The sequence below is a fragment of the Lissotriton helveticus genome, chromosome 6, assembly GCF_964261635.1.
Source record: "Lissotriton helveticus chromosome 6, aLisHel1.1, whole genome shotgun sequence".
In the NCBI taxonomy this organism is placed as follows: Eukaryota; Metazoa; Chordata; class Amphibia; order Caudata; family Salamandridae; genus Lissotriton; species Lissotriton helveticus.
The window spans coordinates 689,528,164-689,540,870 of record NC_136067.1 but is presented as its reverse complement, the minus strand read 5'-3'; the positions used below and the strand labels follow the sequence as shown (position 1 = coordinate 689,540,870).

Genomic DNA, 12,707 nt, shown 5'->3' with positions numbered 1-12,707 from the left:
GTCAGCTCCTTTACGCGTTTCCTCCCATACCTTTGATTCCTCGGGTTCTGAGGAAGATTCGCCAAGACCGGGCCCAAGTCATATTGGTCGCTCCGGACTGGCCAAGAAGGGTGCGATATACAGATCTTCTCCACCTCTCCTCTCACCCGCCGCTCCGTCTCCCTCTCAGGGCAGACCTCCTCTCTCAGATGGAGGGGCAGGTTCTACACCCCCACCTCCAGACCTTACACCTTCATGCCTGGAGATTGAACGGGGCAACCTGAATTCCTTTTCTCTCCCGCCTGACGTGGTGGATGTCATCTTGTCAGCCAGGCGTGACTCCACTAAGTCCATCTATTCATATAGATGGTCAAAATTTGTCACGTGGTGTGGGGAGAAATCTATTGACCCTTTGAGAGCCCATTTGTCTGATGTTCTCCAGTTTGCCCTCTCTCTGGCGCAGCAAGGGCTTGCTGTTGCCACAGTTAAGGGCTATCTTTCTGCGCTGTCGGCATTTCTCTGCTTGCCTGACCAGCCATCTCTTTTTAAATCTCCTGTAGTTTTAAGGTTTTTGAAGGGCCTCACAAATAAGTTCCCTCCTACTCTTTTTATTGTGCCTCAGTGGGACTTAAATCTTGTTTTGACCTTTTTAATGGGTGCTCCTTTTGAGCCTCTTCACAAATGTCCTATGAGGCTTTTGACTCTTAAGACAGTCTTCCTCGTTGCAATAGCCTCAGCAAGGAGGGTAAGTGAGCTTCAAGCTCTTAGTTCCAAGCCCCCATTCTTGACCATTCATGCTGATCGAATGGTTCTTAGGACCAGGGCTGCTTTTCTCCCAAAGGTGGTATCTCCTTTCCACCTTGGTCAATCCATTACCCGTCCTACCTTTTATCCTCCCCCGCACCCTTCCAAGGAGGAGGAGAGGTTACACCGTCTGGACCCCAAAAGGGCGGTGTCTGTTTACCTGGACAGATCTAAAGACTGTCGATTGGATGACCAGCTCTTCCTTGGGTTTGCTGGCTGCAAAAGAGGAAGAGCTGTCCATAAAAGAACTTTGTCAAGATGGATCATCCTCTGTATAAAGATCTGCTACTCTTTGGCTGGTAAGGAAGGGTATAAGGGCTCATTCTACAAGAGCTAAATCTTCATCCTCAGCATTGGCTAGAGGTGTTCCAGTAGAGGACATTTGTAGGGCGGCAACTTGGTATTCCCGCCACACTTTCGCGAAGCATTACTGCTTGGATTCCGAAGTGAGGAGGGACGGCCACTTTGCGCGTTCTGTCCTTCAGGATTTCCTGGTTTAGAAGAGTGGACACCCTCCTCCGGGAGTGGGGACTGCTGTGGGACTCTATTCACAAGGTGAGGAATCCACACGGCAGATGTATCTATCAGAAGAACAAGTTACTTACCTTCGGTAACGCTTTTTCTGGTAGATACAATATCTGCCTGTGGATTCCTCACTGACCCACCCGCCTCCCCGTTGTCCACTCTTCTTTACCAGTATATCTGTATTGTATTTATTTTATGGTCAAGAATATGTTTGCTTACATTTGCTTCGCACTGTGTGTGTTATTTTGACAATCGTGTACTGTGTATGCTATGTACATTACTACTGTCACTGGTCCGTCCGTGTGCCTCGAAGGCACGGAAAAAAGGGCGGAACTGATGTCATCACGCCGGCGTGGGCCTATAATAGGCGTCGGTGATGTCAGCGGAGTCGCGAGCGATGCCGTGTCTCTATGACGTCCAAGTCCACGTCGGCGCGAGGCTACGAAAAGAATTTCCAAATGTTGCTGACGCAAGGGGATATTCACAAGGTGAGGAATCCACAGGCAGATATTGTTTCTACCAGAAAAAGCATTACCAAAGGTAAGTAACTTGTTCTTTAGGACAACTGAGACTCCTTCTGGAGCACCTTGGTACACAAGAAGTTTCAGGGGCTCCCTGTACCAGTTATACTTCCTTCAATGGGTTTATCCCTGGTGCTGACTGACCCTGTTAATATGCCATCCAGGCAAATGCTGGTGAGTGTTCATGATTACACTCATACCCTTTGAGACATGGCCTGTGAGATTTTGCCAGCCATTCCTAATGAATTCAGGGAACCCTTTCCCAGACAGTCCAAGATGGGCAACAAAGTCCATGTTTTGGGGCAGCCTGACCCAACAAGAAGACTGGGTCGCGCCATTGACACTAGTGTTGTGATCAAATGTCGGGAATGGATGTGTGCAATGGAATTCTCTGGTGGTGATCCTTAAGGATATGACATTTGACGGTTCCAGCGTTTTACCCGAAAAAGGCGGATTTGACTCTGGAGTGCTTTAAAGACAACCGTGTTATGACCCACTCCATATAGTTCCTTTCACTGGCCATCATGTCCACCACCAGTACCGAATATTCGGATTGATACATCTAACCTCAGATTCCTCTTTTTGGAATATTCCCTAGGTGCCAGACTGACTCCAGTGAGTTTTTGTAGTGGTGCTCCAGTGCATTGTTAGGTGCTATAGGATTCCATAGCACCCTAGAAGAGACTGAGCAGAGCATATACGTGCCACTCCTGTAGACTGACGTCAGTTTGTTTCTTTCCACACTTTCAGATGAGGATCTGGAGCTCTGTTACAAATTTGTCTGTTTTCTAAAGGCTTCCAAACTTTATCATGAAGTGCTGGGGAATAATGTCCCCACCAAAAATTACAAGTGGCAAGCTATACCCTAACTGCAGATAGCAGATGTTGGTCACAGACATGCACAAGGTGTGTCTTTGGTGCTTGGACCTGTACACAATCCAAATTGTGGGTCTGCTCCCACTTGAGTTCCTGTTCCCTCTTCAAGGTGCTGTCCTCTGTTAATTCAAAGACTAAGTCGCCAGACAAGTTGCACCAGAAATGCAAGAAGTCGAAGCTGGACTTGACCCTGTCTTATCTCTCCTTCTCCAGGGAGAAGTCATACATTCAGCACTTCAAAAGACCGACTTGGCCACCATCATCCAACTCTGTTCCAAGTCTTATGCCAGCAGACTCTGAGTTTGCCAGGGCATTGTTGGAAACCGGGAGGGGAAGTTGTATGTCGCCATCCACAAGAAAACGTTGCAGCCTTCTCATGGATCTCACTCTTGCTTAAAGTCGCAAGCACATGCGAGTTCCCAGGCCATTCCCTTGACCATTCCACTTCCCGCTCAAAGTCATCCAGTGAGTTGAAGTACATGTTCAAACGCAAGCATAGGAAAGTGAAGTGGATTTAACCCTGTCACTCAGACTCCAGAGAAGAGGCATGAGGGTATCAAGATGTAAGTTGTACTCCATTGAGCTCGCCGGCCACAGAACAGATTCCTTAATTGGTTTTGACATGCCCAAAGTTTCCCGTACCATTGTCAACACTGCAGCAGAGTGAGGTCTTCAAAGACACCATGCTGCAAATTTTCAGTGTTCTCCATTTGGTGCACCTTTGAGCTCGACGGAACAGTAGGAACCTGCATTCAGATTACCACTGGTGGGTCTCTCCCCGGTGCCAACTATACCCTTGGTAGTGCACCAGGCACCCCACTCCAGACAGCCTTATTGGACAGGCCCTATCCTAAGTCATTTCCAATCATTTCTCCAGATAGAGAATACAAACTGATTGATACGTGTGGTAGACATTTTTTTTCTTCTGCCAGTCTGGCACTGCGATCTGTAAGTCTGACTATTGGGATGAAACACCTATGTATTTTGGGATATAGCCAGCGAGATCTTGCCAGCAGTCCCAGAGGATCTTAGGATCTCTTTAGCCCAGGCAATACATGATGGTCAGTGAAGTGGATTCAACCCTGTCACTCAGACTCCAGAGAAGAGGCATGAGGGTATCAAGATGTAAGTTGTACTCCATTGAGCTCGCCGGCCACAGAACCGATTACTTAATTGGTTTTGACATGCCCAAAGTTTCCCGTACCATTGTCAGCACTGCAGCAGAGTGAAGTCTTCAAAGACACCATGCTGCAAATTTTCAGTGTTCTCCATTTGGTGCACCTTTGAGCTCGACGGAACAGTAGGAACCTGCATTCAGATTACCACTGGTGGGTCTCTCCCCGGTGCCAACTATACCCTTGGTAGTGCACCAGGCACCCCACTCCAGACAGCCTTATTGGACAGGCCCTATCCTAACTCATTTCCAATCATTTCTCCAGATAGAGAATACAAACTGATTGATACGTGTGGTAGACATCTTTTTTCTTCTGCCAGTCTGGCACTGCGATCTGTAAGTCTGACTATTGGGATGAAACACCTATGTATTTTGGGATATAGCCAGCGAGATCTTGCCAGCAGTCCCAGAGGATCTTAGGATCTCTTTAGCCCAGGCAATACATGATGGTCAGGATGCAGCTAAGTATATTTTCCAAACAGATCTTGATACCACAGATCTCCTTGGCTTTGTGGTCGGTACCAGTGCTGTCCTTCGTAGACAGTCCTGGAAAAAGTCTACTGGGTTTTCCTTACTCCCAGGTTGGAGATCCATCGTGTCTGACAGGTAGGTCTTGTAAGTTTCTGAAGAGCATAAATCCCTTCTGCTACAGAAAGTATGCCTGGTGTTCTCCATATATGCCGTAGAGAGGGTACCGGATTGGAAGAAAGGTGGGGGTACTTACTCTCGCAAATTCTGTGTCCCAAAACAGGATGAGGTCCTCAGGCCTGTCTTGGGCCTCCATCCTTGAACGTCTTCCTGCAGAAGGAAACATCCAAAATGCTCACACTGGCCCGATTCTCTTTGCTCTAGACCCAGGTGACTCAATAGTGTCCATTGACATGCAGAATGTTTATTTTCACATACCATCCTACAGTGCAACAGGATGTAACTGCTGTTCATGGTGGACTGGGAGCATTTATAGTTCGCCGTGATCCACTCTGGCCTTACCAGCACCCCTTGGGTGTTCACAAAAATGATGACTGTGGTCACTGCCCAGCTTCGGAGGTCCGCAGTTGCTGTTTTCCCATACTATGAAGTATGGCCATTGGTGGCAGTATAGCCACGGTCAGTCGTGGGTCACCTACGATGATGGCAGACCTTTTGAAATAGTTTGGTTTCATCATAAACAAGCCGAATTCCCACCGGATTCCTTCTCACAGGCTTCTCTTCATGTGGGTGATCCTTGAAATGGTCAAGTTGAGAGATTTCCCTCTGCAGCAAAGAATCCAGGACATTTAGGCTGTGATCCCAGTGTTTCAGGTTCTATCCTAGAGTCAGGCTCTAATGCTTTTTGGTTTCTTTGCCTTGTACATGCTCTGTCAACCACGCCTGGTGGCACATACAGGACCTGCGGTGGACCCTGAAGTCCCAGTTGGTCCAGCATCCAACCCCCCTTTCTGACATCTAGGCCTCTGATGAGACAGCTCAAGGTCTGCAGTGGTGGGTAAACGACCGCAGTTTGTCCTGTGGAAGGCCACATCCCCTTTCCTACCCAGTGCTAACAGTGGTGGTAGATACATTACTGCTGGGTTGGCAGTGAGGATCAGACTCTGGTCTCCATTGGAAGGCCAGCTCCACACCAATCTACTGGAGCTGTGGACCTTTTGCCTCGCCATGAAGGATTTTCTGATGTCTATCAAGTTGAGGCTGGTGTAGGTTCTCACGGACAACACCACTGCCATGTGATTCTGCAACAAACCGAGCATAGTGGGGTGTTCGGTCCTATACCAGGAAGCTTTGCATCTGTTCAGGTGGCTCAGGCTCCAGGGTATCTTTCTGGTCACCTGCCAACTGGTGAGGGCCCTGAATGCCAGCAAACAAACTGAGCAGACATCATCTGGCATATCACAAGTGGCATCTTTAGCCTAGGTAGGTGGCATGAAGCGTATTTCCCGACGTGGCGAGTAGCTGTACTCTACGAATCACAAGGATCGAGATTAGCTAGAGCACCATGTAAGGGGCATGATGCCCGACATCAGCGGGTGACCACTAGTGGATCCTGAATGAATATAAGGCAAACCCCTAGAGAACGAAGGACTGGTAGGTCAGGGAAAAGGGGGAGAAAGAAACAATATCATGTAGAAAAAACCCTATTGACCTATTTTACTTTACTTGCGGCTAACTTTAGCTCCTACATTACGTGGACTGCCACAAGATCACTGGTTTTGTATACACCTTTTCAATAACTTTTTTAATTTCTTTTGAGCACATTATTGCATAATCAACAGCCATAGGTCTTGAGGAAAGCCACCACACCTTTTTCTCAGGGTATTAGGACGAAACAAGGCATTTCTGTATGTCTTCCTCCCACTTTCTGTACTGTGAGGAAACAGCTGTTAGATAGTCTCCACCGAAGAGCATGTTACCAAAGTTAAGTAACTTGTTAGTTTTAACACTTTTCCAAATCGCAAACTCGGGTGTTAATGCTCGGGGTATGACAGTAACATTCCCAAATCAGTTCTATGATGCCTTTAAGTTTGTTAGGCTTCTGCCTCTGTTTCAATTGAATGTCATTGTAGATCAGGTGAAGTTCTTTGTTGAAGAATGAGAACATGGCGTTCACAGCTCTTGTAAAGAGTTTACATTGGCATATATGTATTCAGGCTTCCTAAGCTGGGTAAGAATTTTCCAGAGTTCTTTCTGATGAGCAATTCATCTTCAGTCACAGTAGTGTATCCTTTCGTACTAGATTAAAACACATGTAAGCCTTCTATTTCTCTCAATCGTAGATTTGGCTCTACTTTCTTTTGGTTTCTCTCTTTTTGGACCTTAGTTGCTCATTTACTTTTAGCTGGAGCAACTCTTGTAACTTCTTCACTCATATCTGTTTTAAATGGCCTCTATGTTATTTGCAACTTCCATTTCGGGTTTCTGATTACAAAGGAATTCCTAAAATGAACTAATTAGGGGGCATGCGTCCATAACTTTATCAGGTGAACATATGGTAACTTTACAGTATGACCTACTACCTGAGCAGGTCCCTCAAACCTTTTGAATACTTTTCAGTTCTCGAGATGTGTCATTTGTTTTCCGAGGATGTGTGAATTATTACATGAGCTATAGTAAACCTCTTCTTGGCAAAGCAGCTTTTTGGCCTTGTGTTTTAACACAATGTCATCTGCATCAGGTCCTTGACTTCAAATCTTTGTTGATTTCTTCTACCACAGGGAGCAGAAAGCTAACAGGAATTTACACCAGCAAATGGAACAAGGCACTGAACAGATAAAAAATCAGACTTTCACAGAACTGATTTCAGAACTGCGAGCAGCACAGGTACGGTATTATATGGTGTGGAGGTCGAGAGGAGTGCTTATGTTTTTCAGTTTTTCAACCACAGTGCTGTTTTCATATGAAATAACTTCGAGTTTCAAATCAGTGTAAAAATAGATGTTGATGATAGGTTCCATTAATGAAAAATAGCATCATAAGACAGTTTAATAGCAGACATGGTGCTGTAAATCTGAGCTGCAACATTACTGCCGGACCTTGCTGTGTCACATTGCTGCATTTTCATATTTCAAGATAGTGCTTTGATGCAGAGACTATCAGCTTGGCAAATAAACCAGTGAAGCCTGCACACAGAAGGCCAGGGACATTTGGCAGTTTTATTTATTTATTTATTTATTTTATAAAGTTTTATATAGCGCAAACTTGACCCAAGAGGGTATCAAAGCGCTTTACATTTAGGATCGTTGTGTTACAAGTTACATCAGATACAAAAGCATAGTAATGAACAGTACACATAAAACAATGTTACAGTAATTCGAAGGAGGGAGGGGAGGAAGGAGTAATAGCGGGGAGACGACGAGGAACAATGCCCAATGTCCGGCTGAGTAGGTGACGGTCAAGGGGGAAAACTAGGCCCAGACTCCTCATTAGCTGTCAAACAGCTCCACTGATCATCAGCCATGTTACTCAGGTCTCAGCGTTTCAAGAAAAAACAGTTTTTAGTTTAATTGATTTGCGAAGGTTATATAGCGCTATCTAGACCCGAAGGTATCAGAGCGTATAACCAGGGGAGCGTTGCATTATAAGGTACATCAAAAGGATTATAAAGCGCTGGCTAGACCCGTAGGTATCACAAGTGCTATGGCAGAGGAAGATTGCGTTACAAAGTACATCAGTTACAATGGCGTAGAAAGGTACAGTAAACAAACAACGAGGTTGAGAGAATTTATAGGAAAAAGAGGGGAGGAAGAAGCCTTAGCAGGGAGACTAGGTCCAAAGTCCGGAGAGACAAATAGAGAGGGAAAGGGGAGAGGTGGAGTGAGAGGGGAGAGGAAGAGGGGGAAAAAGGAAAGAAGATAAAGGGACAGTCAGCCCAAGGATCGTGTGGGTAGGTACCGGCCGAGAAGTTCGCCAGAAGCGCCAGCTGGTAACGGCGGCACCTGCTCTTCGCCAGGGTCCCGACCGCCTGCTTCTCCAGCAGCAGGCTGGCGTTCCTCCAGGGGGCACTGAGGTTGGCGCCAGCGGGCACCAGGCAGCGGTGTTCCGGGGTGGCGGACAGGAAAACCGCCGAGAGCCCGTTGAAGCCGTTGGGGATGATGCTGGCACTGAGCAGGAAGAAGATGGTGCGCTGGAAGGGCCCCCACTCTCCCAGGAAGGCAGTCTCCTTCTCGTAGTCTCGCATGGCAGCGCTGGGACCGGAGGTGCAGCGCCAGGTACCGGCGGCCACCTGAGGCTTAGCCTGGCGCAGAGCCGCATAGAGCAGGTGCTGGAGAGCGAGAAGCTTCCGCTTCAGCCTGGGGTTTTGATTGTCTCCCCATGTCCCCACTGCTGTGGTTGTCCTGACTGGTAGTGAGACAGATCATGGGATCACTCTGGAGCTGCTGCTGTCTCTTCAGGGTAGTTAGGTGAAGACCCCTATGATGTGGCCTCTTGAAGAAGAGATAGCCGCCATTTTAGGGTCAGGCAATGCTCCACCTGTTCACCTCCCCACTCAGTTTATTTTGATGATAGGAGACCCCCTCACCTTTAATCCATTTCTCTGTAAGCACTTCATTCCTGTTTGCCCCCTCCGCGTAGAAGCCACTCCTCACATCAGCTGTTACACACATGCTGCGCCGCTACCGTGGTAAGCGTCTCTGCCCTCTTCTCCGACAGCCTGGCTTTGACCTTTTTCACTGCTGTCTGATGACCGGGCTGCTTCTATGAAATTGAAGCGCTTTGGGCAGCAATCATACAGTATGGGTATTCTCAGCGGCGGGGTATTGTGCAACGTCTTGAATAACGTTTTTGCCCGATCTAAGCCGCCATTTGCATTTTGGTAAAGCGCGAGATTGTGCTGGATGCGGTCAGACTGCGGGGGTCATCTAGACGTAAAATAATGAAGGCTGTGGGCAATAATTGGTCATGCTGCATGCCGCAATGACCTCTAGCACTCACCTTGTAGTAGGAGGTAGGTCAGCAAGTTGATCATGTCAGCACCATCATTCCGCGGCGATCGTAGCAGAAGGCGGACGCCATCTTGATTTGCACTCCGATCTCTGCGCGCTTTACCTCCGAAGTCGGTTTATAGATGTGCCGAGTCCAGAAAGCAGCTCACTGCAGCATAATTGGAATGCACCCACATTCCGACGCCCAAATCGATGTAGTAGGTTTGCTTTCAGGTGCCTCCTGCATGTATTTATGACGGATGTTGGTCCCGGTGTAATATGTGGTATCCCCTCGGGGAACTGCTTCAAGCTTTGTCCTTTTATAGATGTCTGTGACTGATTGAGCAGAGAGTCCAGTATTGTTTCTTTGAGACATGTACCTATTGTAATAACTCACCAGTTAATAAAATCTCAATACCTGAATGTCAGTTTCTTATAAGAATCTGGATTTGTTTAAATGATTTAATCCTATGGGCCTTATGGTAAAAACAATGCGCTGATAAAAGCTGATCAAATCAATTTGCCAACACACCCTTTTTTGCTACTTGTGTCACTGAGAAGATAACAACAAACATTGGCAATGCTAATAAGTATTGTCTTTCCCATAGCAGTAGTACCTCAAGCTAGACTACATGCCCCTCTTGAGTCATAAACTACAGCTGGAAGTCTTTAAGCAGTCTGCAGTACCGTACTTCAAGACTTTACTAGATCTCCCTATCATGTTTGATCCAACTGCTTGAAGTCTTTACAAAGCTACAGAACCTGAAGTACTAGATGTTCATTTCATGCTAGATGCATCTGCTTAAAATGCCCTTCTCAAAGCTGAAGCGCTGTGGATTTTACATAAAAATGTATATATTCTCCACAATCTCAGAAGCAGCTATATTGAAGTCTGGGTAATTGTACAATGATTATAACATTATATGACACAACATTTTCTAAAATATGTTATGGAAATCCGTTTATGATATTAACAATACTTATGTTTCACACAGTTAAAAAATATTTTTGAAATTACATTTTCCATTTATACATTCAAATTGTATCAAATGAGATGGAAGTGATAGAGGACCCTTTTGGACTCAGATTTGATGGTCTTGTAGTCCATTATATTCTATCATTTAACAGAACCGAAGTCCAACATATTTCGCAGGTAAATTTCCATTTTAATTCCCTCATCTCACGTACATATGATCAGTCGAATATGTATTCTCATTATTATAGTGACATGTCATTTAGGGTTTGAGCAACAATCATCCTAGTTGCTAACTGGGAACTCTGTGAAACTAATTTAAATAATGTTATAAAAACTAAATTAGCTCAGTTGATCTTACTTTGAACATCTTTGATTATATGAAATATGGTTGATAATATTTGAATTTTACTGAAGACAAAGGAAAACATATTCAAGTAATATATGGCATGACGATTACCTATTTATACTTCAAACCCATTTTTAATGAATCTTGAATCTGTATTGTATTATACTGCTATTCAGTGTCACTATGGCAAGTTCTCCAGATAGTATAACTGCAAGCACAATCCCTCTTGACCATCCGGTCACTCACAGAGGGCCCTTAAGTACACCATGACCATTTACACTGAAACAATAGACCCTGAAGTAGGTAAAGTTTTCTTTAGAAAGAATTTTAGAAGAATTTTTTACATTGATGAATAAAGCTTGAACTCTGGTATGTTGGTATTTGCAGGTGTGATCTGAGACCTTACCACATTGAGTTAGATAGCTAGCAGTGAATCCTACAAATCTAACAATGTAACCTCATAATAATGTTAACATAGCAAAAAAACAGAATATTAATCAGTTCATTATAGGGGTTGAGACTTGGCAAGAATAATGATATTAAACTCATGATTCCAACAGTTTCAGAACCAGATTAAGGGAGATAATACTTTTATCATCATCATCATCTCAAACCATAGTAAGTGGTCTTAATAATATGGAGCTCTTCTGCAGGGCAGTACCAAGGTGAATGCCTTTTGTGAACAAAAGTGCACAATAACAAAGGAGTGTTAAGATCTCCTACTTGGAAGAAAGAGTAAATTAATTTAATGTTCACAAGTTTTATTACAGTACATTAGAAACAGAACCAACTTCTGTTGATGAAGATGATTTAATCATATTCGAAAGTTACATTTTAGTTTGAGCAATGTGTCATTAATCAATCATGCATCTGAACAGAACCTTCCTTATTAGCTCTCCAGGCGGTCTTAGAAGAAAGAGTACTGTAAGTTAATATTCTCAAGTCTTATATTATATTTAGAATAGAAGCACTTCCAGGCAGAAAAGACTCCACCATATTAAAAAACCACATAAGCATTCCATTTTAATTTAAGCAATGTGCCATGAATCAATCTCGCATCTAAACAAGAATTAGTGTTATTGACAGAGAATTCTAACTTCAGATTGCTCAACCTTTGAAGATCCCCAGGAACCAGACTGGGCCCAGAACGTTTGTGTGATAATTCTTTTGCATGCAAACAGGCGGCATAATACGCCACGGTGCTACCTCATGCCTCTCCACTGAATGTGACGTTGGAACCAGTATCTGTAGATACTCGCGCTGGTGTCAGTTCCTTTCTTTCTGAGCCAACTGACGAAGATCTGGAGCTCCAACTGTCAAGGGACATGTTTTACTTTTCTCATTAAAAATCTTCATCAGTATGCAGATATGTCCCCAAAACCTACAAGGTTTAAACCTTGTAAGGACTGGACCTGATAGATGTTGGTTACAGATCCTCATGACTCCTTTCTTTGGTGCCTTGGCTCCAGTCATGGCCAAGATGAACAAAAAGGTAGCCTATGACCATGAGGCGAAGCTTGCTGTCTCAGAATTGAGGAAGCTGAAGACCCATTCCCAATCACAGTCCAGGGCCCGGCAATCCTGATTGAAGTCGAAGGTGCAGACACACTCTGGTTCCCAAGGTCGCTCTTGTGATTGGTCTTCAAAGAAGTGAGGAAAGCCAAAGAGGAGCTGTAAAAACAAAAAATCCAAACATGGATCACCTGCGTCTCTTCACTCACGCCATTGTGAGTCATATAATCCCAAGGAGCTGTTCTCCCTCTACGATGGCTTCAGTGATGATCCTGTAATAAATTCCTTTTGAACAGGTAGCAACACCAGAACAAATCCAACAGCTTGAGTTTGCTATGGACAAGATTTTTATTTTCACACTGGATCCCACTGGAGCGCCTTCAGGACTTGAGAGAGCCTCCAGTTGGTTTACCATAGGCGTCTTTGTCCTGTACCTCACCTGTGCCCTTGGACCTCATTTAGGACTTGTTCCATCTTCGGATCCAACAATACCTATGGCCCCATTGACATCACCATGGATGTCTTCACGGTTGCTGGCACGACCTACATTATTGCCTTTGACTGCTTTGAAACTGAT

General features: G+C 45.0%; 1 protein-coding gene across 2 annotated transcripts in view; it reads left to right on the top strand.

Annotated features, from left to right (window-relative positions):
- CEP162 (centrosomal protein 162) overlaps window positions 1–12,707 on the top strand; it is a 977,479-nt gene that overhangs the window by 616,038 nt on the left and 348,734 nt on the right. For both annotated transcript variants that reach the window (XM_078648156.1, XM_078648158.1), the window contains one exon: window positions 7,089–7,194. In XM_078648156.1, the coding sequence (XP_078504282.1) occupies window positions 7,089–7,194 (106 nt within the window). The remainder of the gene's footprint in view (window positions 1–7,088; window positions 7,195–12,707) is intronic.